This window comes from Amblyomma maculatum, chromosome 9, assembly GCF_055883805.1.
Source record: "Amblyomma maculatum isolate TAMU_Amacu chromosome 9, ASM5588380v1, whole genome shotgun sequence".
Classification (NCBI taxonomy): domain Eukaryota; kingdom Metazoa; phylum Arthropoda; class Arachnida; order Ixodida; family Ixodidae; genus Amblyomma; species Amblyomma maculatum.
Genome location: NC_139352.1, coordinates 40,422,852 through 40,448,724, shown reverse-complemented (window position 1 = coordinate 40,448,724; position 25,873 = coordinate 40,422,852). Strand labels below are relative to the sequence as shown.

The window sequence follows — 25,873 nt, the reverse complement described above, 5'->3', positions numbered from 1 at the left end:
TGGCCTGTTTCCTATAAGGAACAGTTTTACGTACCGCCCTTGTCCTACGCTTTTCTCAGTCTTGTCAGAATATTTTGTTGCTTGTTGTAAACCAGCTGACTAAAAATTGACGTTTTTTTTAAGCACATAGCCGTATAGCCGTCGTGCTATCTGGTAAATAATTTTGTTAACCATAAATTTTTGCTGCATTCTTTTCCATTAAAAAATAAAGCAGTAATTAAGAATCGCAGCAAAATCGTGTTGAAGTCTGGTCACAGATCAATGCCTGTGCAGGGTTATTTTTTACCATGGAGTTCTCGAACATTATGCAAACTATCAGGTTTGAAATCAGCTTTTTTTGCATCATAATTCATGTGGCTTGCTTTGGCGCGTGCTGCACACTCGGAGATTTCAAATGCACACACTGCAAGGTGGACAGGATTGCGTTCAAACTACGACATACTACCCCACTGATGACGTCATCATTAATAAAAATTCACGACGTACTACACAATTGATGACGTCATCATTTATTTCAAGGCACGTCATACTACATCCTTGATGACGTCATCAAACTAAATTGTTAAGACTCCGTACGTGCGGAATTGCAAAGTGTTGCGAGTTCCGGGCTTGGTTCCATATGAGCCAGCTCGTGCGTTTTGTTGCTTTTCTCACGTGTACAACTTAACATCTATTTCACTTAAACTTTTAATCAGTGTTTGTAATTTTTTCTTGTTTCGTTTTTCTTTGCGGTTGTTTTGATCTTTGTTTTCTTAAATTTTTTCTCTCTTAGTTGTTTATTTTTTTTTTCTTTTCTTCTTTGTACTTTTTGCTTACGTGCTCACTTCTTTAATCTTGCTTTATGCCCTCAACGCCCTCCAGCTTCCTTACGCAAGACAAGGAGAATTATGAGAACGTGCGCAGGAAGTCGGGGTAGAGAATTTCTTTTTTTTTTTTTGTTGACAGCAAAGTGTGCACAGCACGCTCTGTCCACACCGCCTGTCCACAGCTCGTGGTGACACCGGAGCGTCTCACGATGAGGAAAGGCCTTTAAAAAGTTGTTAATCACCCAAATGTTGACGACGTCCTCCCCGTCGCGACACTTGTCGGCCAGCACTTGTGCACTGAGCAGCAGATCGGCCAGATGCCGGTTTGGACGATCCATCACCAGGATGTGCATCAGCGAACCTAGAATAAAAATAATACCCCAACAAACATCACGTCTCAGCCGAGGTCCTCACTGGATCCATGGGCATGGGAGGAAACTCGCCTGCCCGTGTGCAAAGCTAGGGCTCAAATTGTTAGAATAGAGAGACTAGAATAGATAGAATAGAATAGAATAGAATAGAATAGAATAGAGAGAGATTAGAGAGCAGTCAGTGACCTATAACTAACCAACTGGCTTGAATGCTGTCTGTTTTGTCGAAACAGCATAGTTAACACTATTGTTCGCGATACGTGAGAGCAACAGTTCATGCAAAATAATTTATTATATTATGAATCTAGGTAGAACGAGAGGAAGAAGATAGCTTACAAGGTATGAAAGAGCACTGAACAAGGGTAGAGGGGGGGAGCCTCAGTTCGTAGGTCGACCCAGCGTTTCGACAAGTGGACTTGTCTTCTTCTGGGCGAAGACAAGTCTACTTGTCGAAACGTTGGCTCGAACTGCGAACTGAGGCGTACCTCCTTCAGCTTGTTCAGTGCTTTTTCCTTATTATGTTATGTAAAATATATTGGCAGCATTGTTACAATTTAAATACACGTGTTGTATTGCAGCAATCGTAAACAATGCAGAAAGAAAGGGGAATGTTCATCAACCCGAGCCGAAAATATTTCTCAAGGAAAGACTTGGAATCATAATTGTGTCCGCTGGAAGATAACCAGAATAAGGAATGAAGGAGTCACGGTCAGAACTCATTAAGATGCGAGCCTTCACATAACACACATGCATAAAAAAAACGACAGTGTTTACAGTTTGCTGCGACGCCTGCGGCTATGAAGTGAACTTTGCCCAGATTTCAAACTTTGAGATTGTTCGTTAATGCACGACCACCTATCGACAAAATGAGACGATACGATGCAGCCGCAAAATTATTTAACGTGACAACCGGGGAGATTAGATACAAAAGAAAAAGAAACGACTTTTATAAGGTAATGGGGACAATGGCAGATAGCTTTTATTGACCGCCGAAAGGTAACGCTGTAGTCAGTCACCAGCCAAATCATTCGGACTAAAACTAGGCATTTTTGAAGCGCTGTTTCCAAACTTGTATGATGAACGATCTGTTCAGAGTGCGTCGAAAAAAGATATTTATAAGCGACTACTGCCATTAAGATGGAGCATGTGGGCTTTAGTTCTTGGGCCCACTTCTTGGGCAAAATTAATTTCACTGACACCATGCAATGACAAAGTCTAGCCTTCCTATTATATGTTGCGGAGGTTCAAAATCCCGCAATTACATGAGCCTTGCTTCATGCACGGCAGATGGCGCTTCCTCCCCCTCCCTTTTTTTATTTTATTGGGTGGGATAGGGGGGAGGGGGATGGTACTTGCGTGATGTTGCGTGTGTAAGTGGCGACCGAAGACCAGTCACGGGATTAAACAAGTTCGCACATGCAAGTGGACGCGTGCTCTATGGCTTGGCCTGAATGCAGCACGGATAGCAGTTTAGAAAATGATGATATCCAAAGCATAGTGCGAGAGGCCGACATTTTTTTACACTCAGAGGAGCTAAGGCTGATAAATCTTAATTGTGAATAAGGGTGGTGGACTGAGAAAAGTTAGCAAGTGTTAGAGAAAGGCCGCGGTGTGTGCCAAGATGTACACAGCAGCGACAAGCCAAATAGATCGGTTTGGTCTATTACGGGTTTGAATACCACTCGATGCTGTAATTATGGTGCCTTTTTTTGCCTTCTCCTAAGACGATAACTGACAAATGACGACCACCGGATCAGCGTCCGACGAAGCGTCTTAATGCTTACACAATAATACACACCGAAGCTTCGTATCCATAAGAAGGCACAAGAAAGGTATATAACTCGTTCCTCCGGGTCTAAAGGCAACGTCTCATGTTCCGCACACCTCAGACAGCTCCTATTTTAGGTAGCTCAGTAGCTCCAAAGAACGATTACAGAATCCCTTTGTAATATACTTCTTTTCGTGCTGTTATTAAAACTGATCATTCAGTGCGAAGAGCAAACTTCATTGTCGGCTGATTCCTTTGGCATCGATGGATCAAAACTGATGGGTCGACAGACTTTCTTCGTCGATTGCAAGCACTGTCCAAAACCAGCATGTCTTCCTTTTGAGAGACCAGGTGTCATTGACGTATGAAATTCTTCTATAAGAATATGTTATGAGATCATCGGAGCATACCTAATTTTGTTTGCAGAACTTAGTGCTCACTAAATATTCTTAAACTTAGGCTTTCCTCAGACAGGATAAATTTCTAGCTTATACAAAAATTAGTCGGTACCGGTAGAGACAGTGGCGAGAAGGAGAATGGCATGGTGATTATAAAGGCTGCGCAATTTTCTTCTCTGTCTTAACATATTAAAGCATCCCCGGCGGGATAAATTTTGATCTGCGAGAAGGTAAATCATTTACTTTACGCAGAGGAAGCTTGCCACTCAGAATTTATTAACCTTGGACTGTTTCAAGATGCACCTTCCTGATTACTCCCCAGCGATGCTAGACGCGCCCATACATCGTCTTTAAACTTTTAGCTTCCACATGCAGCACATGTGAGTAGTAGCGGTGTTGGTGACTGCAGAAAGCGGGTGTCCTCCTCAGACGGAGATTTAGGAGGCAGGCAGGCAAGGAGAACAAGACCGAGGAGGTGGGTGTCCTCCCCAGAAGGAGATTTAGGAAGCAGGAGGTGACCAGGAAGGTTCCGGCTTGATTTCCCGTCCTATTCTCTCCTTTCTTTACTTATGGGCATGTAGCACTCGGTGCACGTGGTCAAGCGCTGTTATCACAGTGTCACTGAAAGGAGAACCACATTACTGAATAATGCATAATGTCGGAAGCGGGATAGAAATTTCGGCCAGCTCAGGATGCATTATGCTTTTCAGATGCATAATGCACACTGCACGCGCGGAATCTAGGGATCATTCACGCTGCTGAGGTTTTCAGGGCAGGTGAAGAGGGGGATATGTCTGCATGCACAGATGGGTGTGCATCAAACTTCCATGACGTGTGGTCAGGCTCTCGCGGGTAGGACTGGGGCCGGCCGGTTAAACGTTTGTTGAACGAAAAAGGTAAAGCCGAGGGTAGCGATAACTGAGGAAGGGTAGTGCAAAATATATCTTCGGTGCACGCCTTGTGCTTCGTGTTCGTGCTTGCGTTATCCACAGCCTGCAAGCGTGGCTGTTCTATACAGCAGTTTGAAAATGAACATATGTGCATTGTGTGTTCACTGGCGTTTTTTTTATCTCACCCGATGAACAAATTTTGGCCGAACCCTGATAGCTCAATTCGCACAAGAGCACCTTCGTGTCTAGAAGGCGGTAGATTATTAAGCGTTGCACGTCATTAACTCGAACTGTCAGGTAAGGTAGCTTGACAAATTCTGGCGAGAACATTCCAGCCGATTTATCCTTTGGCCAAATGCGAAGTATGAGCGAAAGAACGTAACGTTTAATTTTGCTTTTGTACCGAGGCTGAGGTTTCAGCATCAGGCATGGGACAAAAATCGGGGAAATCGGTGACTGGGTACCTTCGTGGTGACATACTGTAAATTTTGGGAGCGCTAAACATCTAGGCCATCAGCATCGCCTGGTACGAGGATGCGATACTGATTGGATGTGAGGTCACAAAGGCGAAGGTCACGTCTTATCAGAGAGGCGGGCCTGGGAAAGCATGCGCAGGTGCGCGTCTCTGTAGGGAGTTTGGGAGGTGTGCGAAGGAGCGACCGACGACGGCTCCGAGCGCCGCATCTGCTATCAAGGTCAGACGCTCGACAAACTTGACCTTGGCAGACATGCCGCAGTAGCATTTTTTACTCAAATAGAAACAAGCGCGAAATTCTGCGATGAGGAGTTAAAGACAGATAGTCGGGGCTGCTTATCATAATCGAAATACTGGTCATTCGGCTGTAGTTAGAAACCATGAAGCTAGTTCTATCTTATGGAACCACCTGTAAATAATGTATTGGATTGGAGGAAGCAGGATCCCATACTGGGATCAGCATTTCAATTCAGGGTATATAAGGCTATATAGAGCAATATTTGCGGTGTAGATTACGGCGGAGGGAGCCCAGAAATGTTTCCACGCAGTTATACCCTAAAATTCGGTGAAGATTATTGATCATATGATTAACGTAAACCGTTCAGGAATAGTTAGTTATATTATAAAGGCAAACATATTCTGTGAGCTATGAGATCCTAAAACAATGTTGTTTAAACTGTGCCGAAGCTCGCATGGAAGCAATGTTGTTTAAACTGTGAACTGTGCGGGAAGCTCGCATGACTTCGCATTTTTTAATGCTTAGTTTCATTAGCCATTTGAAAATGAGAGAATAATGGAACAATCATACGCTTCCGCACGTCCCTTTTATGTTCGCCTGCATACGTTCCATTGCTCAAAATTCCCAACGCAGTCCGTTAAAGGAAAACGAAACAGATATACCTCGAGGCACCATCCTGAGTAGCTGACAGCGATTTGATTGAATATGATACATTGTGGGACACTCATTTCTACAGTTTATCATTGGTCTTTATCACACTGCGAATTCATTAATAAACGTAGTGGATACTGTGAAGTTTTATTTTGTTAGAGAATTCTGGACAAAGCAAAAACAAAAAAACAAAAAAAAACATTGACCAACTATTGTAGACCGTTTACAGCAAGTAGTTCCACTCTTCCCTAACAGGTGGCGCCACTAGGACGGCCGTCATTGCTGGCCTTCGGAACGCATCGGCGCGCAGTGCTAACTGCTGTTGTGTATCTTGTGTAAGAGTACCAGCTGACTTTTAAACAGCGCTGCTTTGATTCAGGTGTCATCTGTATTGTCGAAGTATTCTGCGAGGAAGTAGAGCTAATGACCCTGTTGTTTTTTGGCGGAAGAACAGAACACGCCTTCTACATAAGGTGCACATCATGGCCTAGGCAACCCTTTTTCTGGGAGGTGTATCACGAGTTCATGTTCCTTTCTGGGACAAGAAAGCGCCTGTGAATTCGCAGAGAATGGCTATACCTCACGCCCCAGCTCGTTTTAGCACCGGCAGTAGCCATGGGAATGCGAGAACGACCCTGACGTTTTCTCAGGAATTGGATATTGAGTATTTGCACTGCTGCCGAGTTTTTTTCGCAGGGCGTTAAGAGGTACCTTGATGTTGCTATTAATGTCTATGTAGTTATACGAATTGATTGCGCAGAGAAAGAAAGTTAGTGTGGGCATGTAAGTGAATCTGTTTACTTTAATTAGGTACTATTCCCTAGGATATGCGGGATCGAGTCTCGGCCTCGGCGGCTGCTTTTCGCTGGAGCCAAAAACCCAGGCGCCCGTGTTTTGTGCGATATCAGTGCACATTAAAGAACCCCAAGGGGATGGGAATTTCCGCAGTCCTCCACTCATAGCCTGAGTCGCTTTGGGACATAACACCGCACAAACAAAACCAAACTTTAATTAGACAAGTACTGCTGAAATACATGTAATAACTGCTGCTTTTATGAAACTAATGCACAGGCCAATGATGAAATTTACCATGATAAGATTTTTTTATCCCCGCTTGCTTGGGCTGCGTACTGTGCGTTCTGAATTCCGGTGCAGTTTCCAGTCACCTTCGCCCGAGCGCAGGTGAACGCCGCTGAGCGCCTGATGCGGCCTTCAAGCAGCGTAACAGTATTTTGAAGCCAGGACGTTTACAGGAGATGAAATTATATCTTATCAATTGTCGGGGATTACACGCGCGTCCATACTGAGCAGTAAGTATTGTGCACAATGTTAAATGAACATTCATAATACGTCTCAGCCAGCATAGTCTGAGCATGCGTTCGCCCTTTGCGCAAGAAAATTAAAAAAAAAAAAATAAGTTTGAGGGAACAATCAGTTTGTAATCTATTCAGTTTTACAGAAAGTCGCGTTTTCCACAAAGAGCACTAGAGAGGGAATTGATAAAAAAAGCAAAACAAAAAACCGAGTCGACGGCTGATGGGTTTGTCGAAACGTTCTAGCCAATGCAGACATTTAGGAGGACGCAATAAATGAACTACGTGGTTAAATTAAACATTTTTTAGCACCTACACATACTATAGGCATTCACATGCAGTTTATTGCCTGTCTACAAGCTCGTTGTCCCCAGCGAAAGCTGGTACGCCGCACCGTGCAGCTGAGTACGAGCGTGCCGGAAGCCGTCAAACCAGAAGGCCAGAAGGCCGGCGATGGCGGAAGGGTCACATGATCAAATATGGCAGCGCCCATGCGCTCGCGCTGTAAAGGGTCTATAGAAAGGGGAGGCTAAAAACTTGAAAAATTAAACACCAATCAGCTTACTATCCGTTACATACTAGTTATTTCCTAACGTAATCGCCATTAGGCAATTGCCATTAGTCATTTATTACAGAGTTCTACATTACAATCAGCTAATTTCTTAATGCTACCTATTTTGTGATAAATCGGAATCGCTGCGCAAAGATATGAATAATAATGTTTACTACAGTATGGTAATTTTGAATGCAGATAAAGGATAAGAGTGGCCCATAAGGACAGATCCTTGCGGCTTGTCAGATTTGATTAGCGCGATAGGAAGTCATGGCCGTTAGCTGCGACAAATTGGGAGTGGTTAGTAAGAAAACATTTTATTTATTTTATAAGGCCATAGTCAACACTGGTTTGGCTCACTATATTCATTGTTTCCGTCATGTAAATACAACGTGTATAGAATGTTCGAAGTAGCGACAGCTTCGAGAGATTGACTTACCTCATTTCTAGTTTGCTGGATACCTAACCACAAAATTTGTATTTAACCACCGGAAACTGTGTAGCGATCAATAATTTAAGAAACGCATTGTAAGCTTGCTTCTAGACACCTAATCCAAAATGTTGAATCGTATTTTCTGAATTTTTAATTTGCTTATTTGTCGAGACGTGTCCCTTTGATGCTTTGTATTAATATATGTATCCATTCTATGTATAATTTATTACTCTCTTGGAGTAATGTGTCATTATATCCCCTTTTTGATTTGCCAGAGATATGTTTTAATTGTAATCTGTTTTTGATGTCTATTTTACATATGTTTCATGCTGCATATCTTCATGTAATGTTGTTCGAATTTCGTTTCGTAAACACACATTTGCTGGATGAATAGGCCTTGGTCATAGGTCGATGCACCGTTTTCCTGCTTTTCCTTGGTTTTCATTTTTTTTTTTTGTAATTATCTAAAATAAAGATGTTGAAGAAACATTTTATCGGCGTATTTGGAGCAGTAAGAGCTTGAGGAACACCTTTTCAAACGTTTCACAGAAGGTGAAAAAATATACGAGAGGTAAAAGACAGCAAATCCAAGCTGCAATACGAGCAGGTTATGCATATATAACTCCTCTATATATAATCTCCTTGGTGTGATGCAAGTCATGCGTGAAAAATGCAAGTTATGTCTCACAAGAGCGCGTTCGACGAGTGTGTTTCGCAAGCGTGCTTAAAAAGACTACAAAGGAGGTCTATCCAAAGTTTTCTTTTATCCAGTAAAAGTATTCTCGCAGCGCTTATTTGCACAAAAGAAAGAAGCAATTCTGTCGCTAAGCTTACGACGAATATACTAGTCCGAGGCCCATTTTAGCCCAGAATTTTAAGCCACCGTGGCATATTCTCGTGCGGTTATGCAAACGGTTCCTGTTGAGAGCAGTGAGTCACTACGGTGTCACTGAACGAATATGTCTCACCTCTGAAGATCTGCACGTCGAAACAGGAGTTCCATTCCGGGTAGAGAGACTTCTTGCTCTGGGCCAATTGGACGCCTTTGCCTGCGCAGCGGAGCGTGAAAAGAAGTCAAGGATCGCTGAAACTTTGGCGTGATAATATCCACAGCAATGTCGCCTACCAGTGCATTGCAAGTCCAGAAACGCGTTACTATGATCAGCGACGATGTCATAATATAAACGTGCGACCTATAGAGACTTACTGATATTCTGACGAATGGATATAGACATTCATATTCTCAGGAATAGAAGGAGACGACTGAGAAATCTTGAACCAATAACGTTGGGGAGCAGTGACCAAAGTCCACTGCAGGCGCATGGCCATAGCATATTTGATCACGACTTAAAACAGATATCAGTAATGCACGCTGCTGGATAATTTTTGTCTTCGATGACATGCCATGTGGCTTATATTGGGGTGCCTATATACTTTTTATATTCACTGTTTAGAAAGAAGTAAGGATAATGATAATTGTAGTTCACGTGTTGCAAGTCGAGGGAGAACAAAAGCAGCGTAGAAAAGACGGCTGCATTAGTTTGAGGGATGAAAATAGATACATGGGAGTATGATGCAGTATAAATCCGCCCAAGCGGGTGGCATAACGAAGCGTTTTTGTATCCTTTATGTCTAATAAGCCTCGCTGGAATATCTTAAGCGCGTTCAATTTCGAAACTGCTTCTAGCCTACAAGGATTTATACTTATGGTTGACGCACAAATTATATTGGAGCATCAGTTCACTCAATTTGCGCACTCGTTAAAGTTGGCAAGCAAACTAAGAAAGATATTGCTTTACGTTTAATGCCAACGGCTCAGAGGGCTAGTATACGTTGTACAGTGTTCAAACAAAGTTATTCCGTTCTGTCATATTTTAAAATCCAAAGCCGTTCTTGAGTAAAGATTAAAAACTTTGTTGGCCAGTGCGTCGAGCCTGTATCCATGGCCATTCAATTATGACGACGGCCGGCGCACCGCGGGGAGTGTGCTTCATTGTCCGTTACTGGCTGAAGCGGGCGACCTCATCAGCGGTGCTAAAGTATTCGGCGGTAGGTATGGGCCCTCTACTCCGGAGAAATAGCAGAGTAGATGGGCGCTTTCCCTTGCTAAATAATTTGCGACCTTCAAAGCTCTAGGGAGCATGGGAGTCCATCGTCATATATGTCGATTCTAGGAAGATCCATGGACACCGCCAATGCTTGATAAGGCGTGCACGGGCGTCGACTGTTAGTAAAGAGAGAACACGCACGCACGCACGCACGCACGCACGCACGCACGCACGCACGCACGCACGCACGCACACACACACACACACACACACACACACACACACACACACACACACACACACACACACACACACACACACACACACACACACACACACACACACACACACACACACACACACACACACACACACACACACACACACACACACACACACACACACACACACACACACACACACACACACACACACACACACACACACACACACACACACACACACACACACACACACACACACACACGCACGCACGCACGCATGCATGCAAACACACACACACAGGCAGGTAGGCAGGCAGGCACACACACTGTCGAGTTGCAACCGCTTATATTTCCTCCTACGGACTGGGCCGGGATTGGGTAGCGAGGAAACAAAATGCGAGCAAAATGCCACACTGAGAGAAATAACAAGAGCGACGGTCCCTTTCTCAGGGTGAAAGAAAGAACTTTCCCGAGGAGAAGAACGTGGCGGACGCTAAGGGCTTTATTCCGCGATCAATTGCTTAACTTTATATATAAGCAGAAATGACATATTGCCTTATATGCTCATTGTATCTTCACTAGAAGGCATAGCTTGATTAGCCGCAGAACTCTATGAATGCGTCACGGTAGTGGTCCGCTTGCTCCTGCCTTCAACCCTTTGCCAGTGTAGGCGTAATGTATACTGATAATGACACATCTCATATCAGCTGTTATCCTGATGAGAAACACCTCAGCGATTCTAAAGGAGGGCGAGGCTCAGTAATATTGCTTAGCCATCATCATCAGTGTGTGATCAGCGAATTTGACATTCGCTGATCACGTCGCCTTGCTAATAACTCTGATGGGGGAAGAACTGAAATTCTTGATCAATGGCCCCGACAGGAAAAGCAGAAATGTGGGTCTAAAATAAATATACTGAACACATAAGTAGCTTTAAATGCCTTAAATAGAAAAAAGCAATTTGCAGCAGGTTGAGAGGTACTGGAATGCATTTGCTTAAGTCAGGTAGTGACAGCAAATGGATTGCATGGGAGTTAAATAATTAAAGGGTATATGAACAAACAGGATCACATTTGGCACGTGAGCATAGTACAAAAGGATACACACTTCCACTTTGCCGCTAATCGTACGGGCGACGGGCTCATTCTTAATGAAGGAATATCGAATTACCGTCCTAGATTTCTTCTAGACAGTGCGCAAACATGTGATGGAGCAGGGTTGGCTATAACCCTGTTTTCGGGGCCTATCGTTTGAGGCGCAGCTACCTGGAATCTCCTCCGCCTCCTTGAGGTTGACGACGCAGAAAGGGTCGACGATGTCGTGCCTCGCGGGCGTCGGCTGCTGCTGCTGCTGCTGCGTCGGCTGCGCCTGCGATTCGGACGATTCGTGGCCTCCCCCCGTGTGGCCATTGTTGGGCATCAGCTCCACCTGAGGACAGAAGATTCAAGGATCACAAAAGGAGAAGCATAAGATGAGTGTATAAAAAGTCGCTCTGGTTGTTTTCCTTACTCGTCTCAGCTTGCGAGCGTGACATCTATTCGCGTTATTATACAATCCACCACAGACCTTGCTGTACTAAGCTATTTGCGAGTGAACGGAATCTTTTTCTTAGGTGGAATAAATGGGCATTATGTTGTTTTTGACAAGGACTGCGCATCCGGATTTTCGACTCGTTTGGGAACTGAATGCATGCCGTGATAAAAGCTGGCAGCAGGGACGAGCAAAGGCACTTGCGTGCTTGTGTCAATAATGTGCTAGTGCACAACGGCAGTGCCCCAAGGGGAGCAGCTAGTCTATTTTGCTCTTGCGACCAACGCATTTTATACAACTGCCATTTTATGAATGACCATGGGATTTGCTGTATTGTTTTCAGTTTCCTTGCCTTTATGCGTTCTCTTGTCTACTCCCCATCTCCCTGCTATATACTAAGTTGTAGTTGTGGATAGAAAATAGGTAAAATAAACACGTCTGGTAATATTGTAATGCTATGTACCCTTAGCTGCGGTGCTTGCGAATTTTGGAATCAGTTTGAAGCTCTGAGTTGAACCTATAATTTAAAAATAATTAATAAAACTGCATCTCGTGACCTTCGGAACCGATTAGTGTGACTGCTCACCGCGCTTTCTTATCCGCTCATGGCGATGACGTCAGCTGGACAGTCTGCGAGCAGCAGGTTTAAGAAAAGCGGGGGCGTGCTAGCGTGGCCTGACCGACCAAAACTTTATTGGGAGATTAGGGAGGGCACGTTTGGGTAGGGTTGGGACACAAGCGGCTAAAGCTGCTCTCCGTACTCGCATTACGAGAGCGCTTTGGGCCTCGAGTCCAGAGCTGGTTTGGCAGCCTACCAACCCTCAACAGTTGCCACTGCGTTTGGGGTCATGAGGTGCACGTTTCGACGGATAATTTACCAGACGTTCCTATGCACACGAAGCAGGCGCTCCCCCCTCCTCCGCTCCTGACACTTCACGTGCGCAGGAGGCGTCCGGTAACCGGTACAAGTTTATCACCAATACATCTCCGCTACGCTAAAATGTCCTTGTATCTTCGTGTGGGAGATTCGGTTGAGAACATCGTGGAAAACAGACAGCGCGAATAGAACGGAAATGACAGTGAAGACCAACAGACAGCAGGGAAGACATGGATTACTAATTGAACATTTGTAGCACAGAGCGTCATTTAAGAACGTCATTTACGTCTTTAGTGAAGCTAGTTGTAAATGCTTTGTTTTGCGCAGACAAGCGATGAAATACCTAAATGTGCACGTCTTAGTCAATATATGTTACAAGTTCCTCTAAGCAACACTTCAGAACAAGGCCGGCACAAGCGCACATATTTGCTGCCAGCCTCGAAGAGTACATGTGCTTAGCCCCAAGCATTGTCACTGCTAGCTTTTTCGAGCTACCCTGGGCTGGCTAACACGCTTACACATGATAGATCAACGCGCTTGGCAACTAATTCACAGTGGTGTGAGTTTGAATGACCTTAATTAGAATAGTAAAATCTCTGCTGATTGGCAATTACCTCAGCAGTTTTGTCGGGGAGTTAGTTTGAGGCTTCCATTACCAACAAAACGAGCAAACATAAAAAAGACACGAGAGAGTGGCAAATATCCTTCACGTCCTCAGATATCGCCTAACAAATAAGTAATCATTGCTTATTTTGTTCATGCTGACCGAATAGGCAGAAAAAAAAGGAAGCTTAACGCAGTGCGCACTTTTATATTCAAAATTGAGGAGGCGATTCAACCCAGCTCTAGACACGTCAGCCGTATTCACGCGAACAGCACAGATTAAAACCGGGTGGTACACATAGAGTGAATCCAGTGAAACATAATTTAGTTGAAATAGGGGCGAAATTAAATATAGCTGAAATGAAGCGGGGCATTTGCTTCAGGGGCGTTGCGGTAAGCTGCGGCTACCTTTCACATATGTTTATTGCCGTGAGTTCTTCAGGTTCCATGGTCATACCCTCAATTAATACAGAAATACAAGTTAGGACAATTCACCAGACTTCTTCAACAGCTGCAGAGCTAACCGCTCTTCGTGTCGAATTAGGCATATCAGGCAGCAGAGCCCCCAGCGGTGGTCTATCTTCACAGATTCAAAAGCAGCCCTGCAAGCCTTAAAAGCGGCTCTTCGCCGTGTAGCTCACGACCAACTCGTTGCGGAAATACGAGAAATTCATCACTCTACAATTAATGGAGGAGATGACATCATCTTCCAGTGGCTTCCAGGACACAGCGGCATAGCGGGCAATCTTCGGGCGGACGAGGTCGCACGAACAGCCCACCAAGACGGCCATCGTGTGTTGATTCCCTTTGCCAGGGCAGACGCAGCGGGCAGGCTTCGCGCACTTGCTCGTGAAAACACACTCTCCTTGTGAAATTCTGGCCAGTTTGCGAACCGGCGTTTAAAATCCCTAGACCCTGACCTGAAGCTCCGCCTTCCACCTTGCCTACCCCGACGCGAAGAAACTTTGCTGTGCCGCCTGTGGGTTGATGTAGCATTCACAAGCTCGTATTCTTTTATGATAGGCATGACAAACAGTCTTGTATGTACAAACTGTGGATGCGGCGAGCCTATAGGCCACATTCTTTGTGAGTGCCCGATATACCGTGAGGAAAGGCAGTGTCTGTGCCGTACGCTGGAGCATCTAGATGGACGCCCATTGACTGAAATTAAGATTTTAGGTCTCTGGCCACGACGATCATCTGCGGTGAATGCCTCCCAGGCACTGCTCCGCTTTATGACAAGCACAGGCCTAATCGAAAGACTATGAGTTTGCTATGAGATAACTGTGACGTGATGTGATGTGGCGTGTCTCTTATGTGACTGCACTAACTTCAACTATCCCTCTCTCACAACTTTTATATCCACTCATCCCCTTCCCCCAGTGCAGGGTAGCAAAGCGGATGCTTTTACTGGTTAACCTCCCTGCCTTTCCTCCTCATCTTCCTCGTCCTCCTCCTCCGATTTTGTACTGTTAAATTTGAGGCGAGACTACTGTAGACGCAAAAAATTAGCGGAAGTGCCTGCACGAGTTCTTTTTTTTTTTTTTGCAGCTTTAAAGAAAATTAGCCTTTATCGGCGTCTGCGTTGTCGACGTTGTGAGAGAAAAGCCAAGAGCACGCCTCTGGCAGCACGTGATTAGACCAAACACCGATCGGTCGGTGAATTGCGTGACTTCATGAAACCGCATAACATGGAAGCAGCTTCCAACGCTGCCAGATGGGAACCGAATCCGTAGAGCCACTTGGGTCTACTCCAAGGCCACGCTGGCGCTTTCGTACTTCTAGGTTATAGCAGGCATCAAGTTCTACGTCGGGAGATCTTTCGCTTCATGTGGCAGCTTAGGACAGCATCTTGGAGTATGTATGAGATAAAAGGTAAAATTTAAGAGTTTAGCGTTAAAGCGAGAAGTAAAGTATACGTATGCGAAAGAGGATCTGCAAGCCAAATGGGAACTGGTAATAATGTCGCATCATACGATTAAAGTTCGAGCTTAAGTGTTTTCTAGGCTTCTATGCAGGTCGGGTTCGGACTTATAGCGGCGTTATTTGTATTCGTTAAATGGCTCAAAAGATAAAAAGAGCTCGACCGCTGCAGGCATGCGATTACAAAATTTAGCTCGAAGTTGACAAAATTAATTCTTAAGTCCTCAATTCCAGCACGAAAAAAACGTTTCGCTTGGTACCACTCGCACCTCTCTACGACCACTGGTTCGACCCCCACGACCTCCCAAATATCGCACGCCATCACGGTTTCAAGGACCAAACGTCATCTGAGCGGATACTTCGCAATTGCCAGGATTCAGCTTGAAAAACAATTAAGTGCGTTACATGTTTCCAATTTGTATGACACAACTCCTAACCCTGCATCTTGAACGGATTGACCACATTTTTGCCGCTAGTTATGATAGTTAGCGGCGACATACACACGCCAATTACCAGATGGAGTATATCAATTTGGTAGAGAAAAATAAATGCCCTGACTAAGGACCACGGCGGAACGGACAATGAAACCGGCAAGTGTAATAATCGCTCGCATTCTTAAAATTGTCATCGTGTTCAGGTCAGTTCTCACCTGGAGTAGTTTGACACGCACAAATCCCAGTCCCGTCATGGTCCGTGTGGGGCCCTCTGTTTCGTTCTGTTCTTCTCCGGGATTTGGCTGCTCGCTCAGCGCTTCGCTTGTCCTGTCCGCCTTGTCACTGTCGTCAGCAGACGAGGCATCCGAGCAACGGGATGTTTGGCTGGCACCGCTTGCTCTCCGACCACTACTGCCGTAGCAGCCACCTGCTCGACTACTGTCGGAATTCGACGAGCCTGCGAAAGCACAGAGATAGAGATCAGGACTTGTTAGGATAACAGGCACGATGTGACACATGCCTGCGCTTTCTGTACTATGGCGTGTCACACAAGGAAGCCCTACCCCGCTTATAAGTGGTTAGAAAACTTTGAAAGAGCGCGAACACACACGACCACTAAGGACAAGAGACGAGACACAAGCGCCGTGCCTTGTCTTGTCCTTAGTGGTCGCGTGTGTTTGCGCTCTTTCAAAGTTTTCTAAAAATGTACCAACTCGCCCAAAAAGAAGTGTTAATATAAGTGTTTAGGGTCTTCAACAGCTAAGGTAGACGACAGAGGTGGAATGCGGGCAGCAGCAAGTGAGTTTCGTCGGAAACGGAATGAAAGAAGTCAGTGATATTTTGTCGATGTCGCTGCGTATTGATGAACGCACAGTTCGCGCAAATCTTTCCGGTTTACCGTATAATGCGGTATTGCCTTTGGACTATATATATGTAATATGGTGAAATTTTCGTGCGTTTTCTTTTACCGTCGCCTTGTATTTTGCCAGCATCCTTTTGATAAAAAGTAAAAATAAAATGCTAAAAAACATATATTTCTACAAAATCGTTATGTAGCAAGCATTCTGAGAATGCTTTTTGCTGAGGGTGCGGGGGATCTTATCTAAAATAGGTTTATCTAGTGCTCAGGAATATACACCGTGTGGGGATGTTATACAGGAATTTCTGGTATATCAGCGTCGACGTTCAAAGCGAAGGCTGCTTATTCTGGCAATTCTGTTTTAGAACAGGCAGAATAATTGTTTGATTCAAAAGCACGAATGAACCAGTGTGTTCAAGAGCAGACATTCTGCTGAATTAGGGAAGGGAGCCGGGCAGTTGGGACAGAAGCGGCTACACTCGGCGGACAAGCGTCCACCAAGCTAGTTCCCCACTTCTCCAGCGTTAGTACAAAAGTGCAATTTCAAGAGCCTTCGCCAAACTCGGGGGCAAAAAACGTACCGAGTACTTAACTGATATGAAACTTGAAAGCAAAGGCCCAGTGCCTGTCAAGGCCCAGTGCTTGTCACTCGGCAGTGACAGCTCCTTCAACTGCAGTCGTTCCGTTTCCGCCTCACGCCGCCCCAGGGCCAGACCCCAGACTGAATAGGCCAAAACATCAAAGCAGGTCGCCTGGAAAACCTCCACACAACTCATTGCCTCGTCGCCCGACTCGCAGATAAGAGAGCTGGCAAACATAGTTAAAAATTAGCTGGGATTTAGTTTTAGTTAAACCCGGTAGGTTGCGTAAGCAAAACTGCATTAAATCCATTAATCCATTGGCGTTCTTCATCTGTCTCTTGAGCTCGTTGTTGCTTCCTGGCTGCAACAAGCGGAAGTAGCTTCTCTTTCGGTTTATTAGACAGCATGTCGAATGGTCGGGCGAAGCCATCGAACACGCATTTTTTATACCCAGTTTCCACCCCCTCTCTACATACCGAAACATCCGGCGAGAACGCAGCGCCTTCCCTCAGCGACACCAGTGCCTCCACTCGGCAGAATCGCAGCTGTAGCTGCGGCGAGGCGTGACTACCGACTGAGTTTACTTGACGGCTTGAAGAGGGGGCCCATCTGCGGTCACTCTTGTTGCTATGGCAACGACGTGCCATCGGTGGCGCAGCGTGGTTACCGGCCGGGTTAACCCGACGGCTTGAAGAGGGGCCCCACTGAGCTAGTTGGTACATGATTGCAAATTACGAGCGCTGCGACGGAGAACAACAACGAGAGAGTAATGAAAAGGACAGGCGCTACTATCAACTGAAAGTTTATTCGAAGAACACAGATTAAAAACTCGCAGAAGACAACCAAAGGCACGTGCGCTTCACAAATTTTTCCTAGGTATCCAGATATAAAATCTCACAATCTTGGATGCTTACAGATGGTGAGCTCACTCACGTGTCACTGTTCTTATGGATGTGACATGACTCTGACAGTTCTCTAGTCATTTGATCTTTGTGTCTAAACTTAATCTTGGTGTTGTTAAAAAGCGGTAGGCATTTTTTCCTACTAGGCACATTTGACCCACTAGGTTTATTCAAATGACAGTCTCTATAATGAAGGGCCAAATTGGATGAAGGGGCACTATTCAAAGAAGTGTTATGTTGGCGCAGGCGCGTATTAATGCATTTGCCGGTTTGCCCTATATAATTTTTCCCACATTTAAAATGTACTTGATACACAACCCCTACTTCACATGTGACAAAACGCGAATCATGGTCCACTTTGCACGCACTTTTTCTTGTTCTACTTTTTTGTTTCTGATCTCTAGCCCTTCTTTCAACAACTGCACAAATTTTGCCCAGCTTATTAGGAACCAAAAATAACATTTTAACTCCATATTTACTGCCGATTTGCTTAAGCCTATGGGATAACCGGTGGATATACGGAATCACTGCATATTTCTTTCCATCGCTATTGATATGGACCTGTGTATCCTCTCTACCAAAAGCCTTAATCTTCTTTATGATTTTATTGCTAACTAGAATTATCACATCCATCGGGAAGTCCGCTAAGCGGGCTTCCCTATGCGGGCTTCCCGATGATGTGATAACAGTGTCGGCGAACTGGGCCGCATATTCCGCGGCTTGCTGTATGAGTTCGAGGATGCGCTTCTTGAGTCGTATGTTATGTTTCTGTTGTCTCCATCCTTTGGTGAGGCTGCGGTGGGCCTTCCAAAGATGTAGGAGGTGATTATCCACGTCCGTTTGCGTTTCCTTGAGCTGTATATGCTTTTCGTGTTGTCGCATATACCGACTGGAGGGGGCCTCTGATAGACAGAGAGGTGCGGAAAGTTGTCTAGTCTGGGACACAAGCTTGTGTTGGGGGGGGGGGGGGCACAGGCCTGTGTCCCAGTAGCAGTTAGGGACCACCGCAATAGGGCTGTGCAGGGGAGCTTGCACAATGGTATTCAAATAACTGGAAAGAAGAAAACGTAACATTGCTTTCCGTAGTTGGTGCAAGTACGCGAACTTACCACACTTGCAGCATGCCAGTACTGCCATAGCCTGAGGCGCTTTGGAACGTTAAATCCCACAAAACAAACAAACCATTTTCAAATCGCAGAGCTGAAGGTTAAATCAGGCTTGGAAGTGACCTCTCTGTCTTTCTCTCCTTCTTGGGATATGGCTTAGAGAATTGAAAAAAAAAATTATTTTCCACCAGAAGAAGCCGATAACCTCCGCCCCAGGCATTTTGGCCTGGGAGACGGGAGCCGCCGCGTTAAAGGCTGGCTGGCAGGCCCTAGCCCATGGCAGCCTTTTTCGCCTGGTGGACGATGTTCCGCTGGAGCTCAGGGTCCTAGCTTTGCAGCAGGGTCTCCCAGTCTTCTCCACTAACTATATTTTGTCCCACCCCAGGAGAGTGCGGACATTACCATATCATGTGGTCGAGGGTCCCTCTCGTCCCACAATCACTACATCTATAATGGTCTCTCGTCTCGGAGGTACACATGATACGCCAAGACCGTATTCACGAATGTATTAGTTTGCAAGCGCCTCCATGCAGCAGCTTCTTTGTTATTCAATTTTGTGTCTTGTGTAGGTAACAGCCTACGTGCCCATCGATAATGGTTGATTATTTCCCCATAATTTAGCAACTGCTTCTTAAATGGCTATTTTTTGAGCGATAACTTATTCAGCCGATTTGGCTGATAAGTTATCGGCTTCATGGAGTAGGAGTAGTCGGCACTGCGCGTCGGAAATAACCGGGGCTGCGTACACAAAATCATATTGGGGCGATTTGTGGTTCTAGTGATTGATGACTGTTGCTCTATGATAGGCGATATCGAGGTATAATAATCATTGTATTCAAGTGATTACTAAATGAATTACACAAATAAAAAATAAAAACTTGGAATAGAAGGTTCAAGGGTGTCCAAATACTAAGAATGAATAGCAAATACTTGATGATGCGAATTAAAAATATAGGGGTTTTAGTGCATGAATTATTTGAAATAACTGAAAAAACTGACAAAATAAAAAAGCGGTTTTAAGGTGTCACATTCATCGGAATGAAAAAACCAGTGCTTTCTGATGCTAATTAAATATAATATTTGTAATTGATCGAACAGTGAATTGAATTTATTGAAAAATGAAATACTGGACACGACGAATCAAAGGTGTAAAAAACTTGAGGAAGTTTGAGCATTTAAATCCCAATGCTTTGAAGACGATGAATTAATCGAGTGGCGGCTCGCGCCATATGTTGCGGCAGCGCTGTGCGATCGAAGGCATTTTCCAGAGAACTCTAAATTGCAGTAAGCAAAGCGTAAATGTCCTTTGCAACTCGCCTAACTATTACTTCCGTAATTAGTTTCTTTCTAATTACGGTCTTAAACATTAGCTGAAAGTGATAAGGCAATGTATGCACCAGGTACACGGACCACCTTGACTATGTAGGGCGGTCGTTGCTGGTGCCGTGGCTTAAAAGTGGAAGGCAGGCCTTGTTGTACCGCGTGGTCAGGGGAACAACGCTTCTACCGTTTTCACTACGGCGTTGCTAAAGCAGACTGAGTTTATCGGAAGAGGCAATGATGAGTTGTCGCGGCTGTTGATTGAGGCGTTCCACTTCAGAAATAAGGGGTCTGATTGTATGAGTAGCCCTTCAGTTAAACTGTACTCTAAAGAGTACAAGTTTTTAGATAGGCTATCTGAAGTTGGTGTGTGATCCATAGCCTCTTTGACATGTGTGCATGCACACATTCTTGTCTTTTACGCAAGTTTCTGCATATGGGATCAGCGTATAAAAAGCTGTTTCTTCTGCTGATTAAATCAGTTCAGAGTAGCCCTCTCTCGTGTCTTGTGTTCTGTCCTGGTTCGTTTCCTACTTGTTTCGCGCTAAAAGCATTCCTTCTCAAATACGGTAAAAGGTAGCCAAAGCACCGATAAATATAACACAAGAGTAATAGAAACATCCGTGCCTGCCGCGGCTTTGTTGCCCGATACCCCCTGAGAATCAGATGGGCAATATTCGGGCATTCCTTACAAAATTATTAATAAAGCGAGCAGAGCGCTCCAAGGGTTCGTGAAGTCATTTTCGCGCAGTTCTGCCCTACTGCGCGCATGGGGAGGAGAGCGGGGCATAGGAGGATAGGTGTTAACGTCTGAGTTTCGAAGAATCAGTGAGGCGCTCGGTGGCACTAGCGGAGATATACGCGCCAGATCCGTGCATCCTAATCCCATTTGGTAGTGTGTGTCCTGTTTGCATCTGATTGTGGCACTGAATGTAGGGGAATTCGCACTCTGTGAAATAGAGAGAGAAGCACTTTCGTGAGGGCCACTGCAGCCATTTTGTACCGCGCGCTGTAGCGAAGCGGCCTCGCTTTCAGAGCTTCAAAACAGATGCGTCCAGAGGGCGCGGGTGTCTCTCTGTGTTCCGACCAGTTCAGCCATACATTCACCGCCGCTCCTCTGGGGTTCACGGGCTGGTGGTCAGGACTGCAAGACGGCGGCGGGGAATTTATTGCGTGCCTGCAGAAGTGGAGCGGTCGCCCAAGGAAAAAAAAAAAAGAATTCTTGGCTTCAAGCTTCTGGTACGGCTTTATATTTTTTGATTAGCAAACACGCACTGTTTATGGCGTAAGAAGGGCTTAGATTTGTTTGCAGAGCGTCGAGCCGCGCCGTACGGGGCAGACGCGTGCTCTCGGCAGATTGCCGTACACAGAGGGCAATGGAGCGCAATGACGGTGTTGGCACTCAAGGAGAGAATCCTCAAATGGGGTTCCTTTCTAAGCCCGCATCTTCGCGCCTGCTAGAGGTGGCCCAGCAAAGCGCAGGTATGCTCTAAATAAAATCCCGTGCATGGTACGGCACTGAATATAGTAAGATGTCGGGTTACCTTGGCAAGTCTTAGCAAGGCATATGCCGTTACGAGTACGTCACGTTACTATTGTCACTTGCTAAAGGCTGTGCAGTAAGTGCTCATAGTTTGTTTTCACTGTAAGTTCCAAATTTGTTTTCTTATTTGGTCTGCTGGATAAGATTATGTATCAGGCTCCCCAGGCTCGAACGTTTACGACATGCCAAACGGACGTTTCTGTTGTTTTCCTACGCAGAATGAGGGTTTTGCGAACATATGTACACACAGACAAAGGTAATATACTCATCCAATGAAACAGGAAAATAATTGAAGCAGTTCTAGCAAAATGGGCATACGTTAGCCAGAGTAATGTAGATACGAATTTTCGTTACTTTCTTTTTTGAAAGCGTGTATCACATTGTTCAGAACTGTTAATCGATAACCTCTCTTACACATTACCTCCGTTAGAGCTTTGGTGTTGACATATCAGGTTTCTTGTTATCATTCCATTTGCCGAGTGTAGCATATGAAGAGTATGCTCCGTAGAAACCGGATTTCTGTCCTTAGTTATTCATCCCAGCAGATGTCTTTCCGGACCGGCACAACGCTTTATGACGTTGCTCTTTCGTAAAACCACGTCAGTGAAAACAATTCAATCCTGATATAATGCATAACGAACCCACTTTTCTTGAACTCAACAAGTTTAAAGTTTGAATTGAATTGCAGTTTCGAGTGAATTCAAGTAAATTGCTAGTTTTTGGGTTGTGCTTGTGTTTCAATTCGAGGCGGAAACTTTTCCTGGGCCATTGACGCCATTTTCACTGCCGCAGAAGCGTTAGATACCACACTGTTTGCTGCTGGCAGAAGCAACAGCAGCGCAGAGGCAGTCAACAAAATCTGTAGTGGCACCTCTTTTACGTTTCTTGACCAGTATATTTCATCGTACATAAGTTAGTGTTGCTGTAGATGGAATAAGCAAGGAAATTTGATACCCACAAGTTCTTTCACCGAGGGTTGCAAGGCGCGATTTTGGAACTTTTGAGTTTAAAGCTGTGAAAAATTTAGTTGCTTTACTTTAGCCAAGTTATTCGGTTATTTCTTTAAATATTGCCACGCGGTCGGTTGTGATCAGACTAAAATATATCTTAAACTTGTAAACGTCTCGAATTTGGACATCTTTCTTAGTGTGCATGATGCTGCGTACGGTGCTGTTATTCATTTGAGGATTGACATGCAAGAACATGTGCAATTTATATTTCGTAGCCTAAAATAGGCTTTCTTAGTGCTTCTGTCTAACATGCATGAGCATTTACATGCGGCTTTAAAATTTCAAACAGAAACGCATACGTTGGCTTCACCCTGCACTCTACATCACGTGATGTTATTTCAGCACACATATTCTCGCACAGAAAACTACAGAAGACGAAACTAGAAGAATTATAATGAACATCCTGTTCATAGCGTATCGTACGGTTGCAGCACCCTGTGTAAAATTTGCAGTAGTTTATATGAAAAATAAAGCACAATAATCATTTGTGCCGTCCGTGAAAAAGCCGCGACAGTGTAGGTTTTCGCTTCAAGATTTAGCGCAACCTTTACCTCGAGCTAGAGTATCCGCCTCTGTTTAGAGGAATGGTGCGTTCGACTCCCGCTACCAGTCCAGCTACACATCGGTTTTTTAAAATTTGTAAAGCCATCGCCGGGCCTTGTGCTTTACTTCCAAACGTTGATGGCTTGGTTGAAGCGCCTTCCTCTTAAAATGTCGTGATAGTAGGCGTCAATTGACAAGGGTTTGTATAAGGTCCTTTTCTCAAGAATGTTTTTTTCAGGAAAGGTAGGCACTAGGCCAGCGGAAGCCTTGGAACCGTTAAGGAAACCGACTGTTGTATATCGCTGCTGCAGGTTGCATCCAGCTCTTACATAATGTGAAGCGGATGTTTTACCATAACGCCTGAACGTATCTACCTCTAATTTCACTTGGAAAAATACGAAATGCCTTATATGTGAACTAGAACATGCACTAAGGCTTGATCGAATACACCGTCACACGGAATTCCATGCAATGCTCCTCGCTGCGCATATTGCATTTGAAATTGTGCTACTGGTGATACAGGGGCAGTATATTATTGACGCACGCTCCACTTGCACCCCTAGGGTAGCATTTTTTGCTTTGAAGCTTCCGTGGTCACTTCATCATCATCATCATCATCATCATCATCATCATCATCATCATCATCATCATCATCATCATCATCATCATCACCACCATCATCATCATCAGCATCGTCATCATCATCGTCAGCATCATCCTTGTTTCCTTGCCTAACACCTTTCTTTATTGGAATTTTGTTACTTTGTTGTGCTCACTTAACTCATCTCATGTCATGCTGCACGCAATTACCGCGTAGACTAAAGCAGCCCACTGGAGTAAAAGTTGTCATCGGCATCGCTTTTCCATCTAATTAATCGCGTGAATTGCAAATGAGTCTCATTTTCCACTGGGACCGACCACGAGGTCTTTGCGCCCCACCAACGAGGATAAAATGAGAACTATAGCGCTCAAAAGAAGCGTCCAAAACTTTATAATTTTGTTTTGGCTGCAGATCGCAAACTGCCATTTCCGCTAAGTGTTCGCACCGGAAGAGGAAGCGCGCCCAGAGGGAGGAAGTTTAAGGACGTGCAAAGACGTCATAAAACGACAGCAGAGAAGAAATATCGCCTGCTTGCTCCGCTCTTCATTGGTCCGGAAGCAGGCTCAACTGCCACGGGATCGCGGGCAAGTCAAACAAGGCTGAGAGGAAGCATTACGCTTGGTCCCCTTCCTTTTCGTTACGTCGTCCCACTTTCGGCCCTTGTGTTTGAGGCGACCCTTGCATTACCCTGCATTAGATGAGGCGAGTTGAGAGCGGAAGTTTTCGGCTTTCTCCGTCTTATTTGAGCACGTTGAAACACCATCAGTACAGGCGGGGTTAAATGGTGTCAAATATAGCTCAAATAATGAAACACAATATTCAAGATTCCACTTACTCTTATTGAAAATTTACTTTTTGTTCACTTTAAAAAGTACGAAAGATGATTCCAGTAAACAGAAATTACCATCTATAGACCGCACGGCCTACATACGATCTAAGTTGGGTGCCATATACACTTCCGTTTTTAGTCAAAAGTCTTCAAGCCACATGGTTGGTTTTCAGCCATTCAGCAGAGGTGGAAGGGCGCCCTTGTTATGTTCTAAACATGCGAAGGGTGGTGGGCTAACTCCAGTCTAACGTTTTTTTCTTGCCATTGAGGGTTGATGTAACGCTTCCGCCATGAGTCACTAATAAAAACCACGTGGGCAGGTGACTATTCCTAAGGTCTTAATGCGTTTCAGCACGTATGTGTACGACCGCAATGTACATACAACTATAGCCTACTCCAGTGCTGAGCGGTGGAGGTGATACCAGCGTCGCGTGATCTTATCATTCTGAGTTTAAATGATAGCCAGATGTGACCTCAGGTGCGACGCGAGTAGCCGGCACCGCGCTCCTGCTTCACACGGGAAGCCCGCAGAGCCGGCGGCGCTGGCTTCTTCTGCTGCTGCTTCACTTCTACTTTGAAGACCTGCTGCTTCTTCTCCCTCTTCACAAAACTGGCAAACCTTATTCGTAACGGTGCATCATCATCATCATCATCATCAGCCTGACTATACCCACTGCAGGGCGAAGGGCTTTTGCATATTCCTCCAATTAACGCGGTCCTGTGCTAGCTGCATCCATTTGACCCCTGCGAACTCCTTAACCTCATCCGCCCGCCTACGTTTCTGCCCCCCCCCCGCCCCCCGGTACGTTTTTCTTCCCTTGGAATCAGTTTGTTACCCTAAGCGGCCATCGGTTATCCTCTCTTCGCACTACATGGTCTACCCATGCCCATTTCTTCTTCTTGATTTCCACTAGAATGTCATGAACTTGAGTTATTTCTGTGACCTACTCTGCACGCTTCCTATCTCGTAACGTTACACCTACCATCTTCTGTTCCATGGCCCTCTGCGTTGTCCTCAACTTAAGTAGAACCCTTTTCCTTAAC

The 25,873-nt window shown here is 45.1% G+C and overlaps 1 protein-coding gene across 1 annotated transcript in view; it reads right to left on the bottom strand.

The window, feature by feature from the left end:
• The window catches only part of LOC146178901 (putative protein kinase C delta type homolog), a 425,884-nt gene that overhangs the window by 246,993 nt on the left and 153,018 nt on the right, over positions 1 to 25,873 (bottom strand). The window contains exons 3-6 of the mRNA XM_084578644.1: positions 15,751 to 15,992; positions 11,434 to 11,596; positions 8,865 to 8,945; positions 1,049 to 1,167 (exon numbers count right to left, since the gene is read on the bottom strand). Coding sequence (XP_084434770.1) covers positions 1,049 to 1,167; positions 8,865 to 8,945; positions 11,434 to 11,596; positions 15,751 to 15,789 — 402 coding nt within the window. The 5' untranslated portion in view covers positions 15,790 to 15,992. The remainder of the gene's footprint in view (positions 1 to 1,048; positions 1,168 to 8,864; positions 8,946 to 11,433; positions 11,597 to 15,750; positions 15,993 to 25,873) is intronic.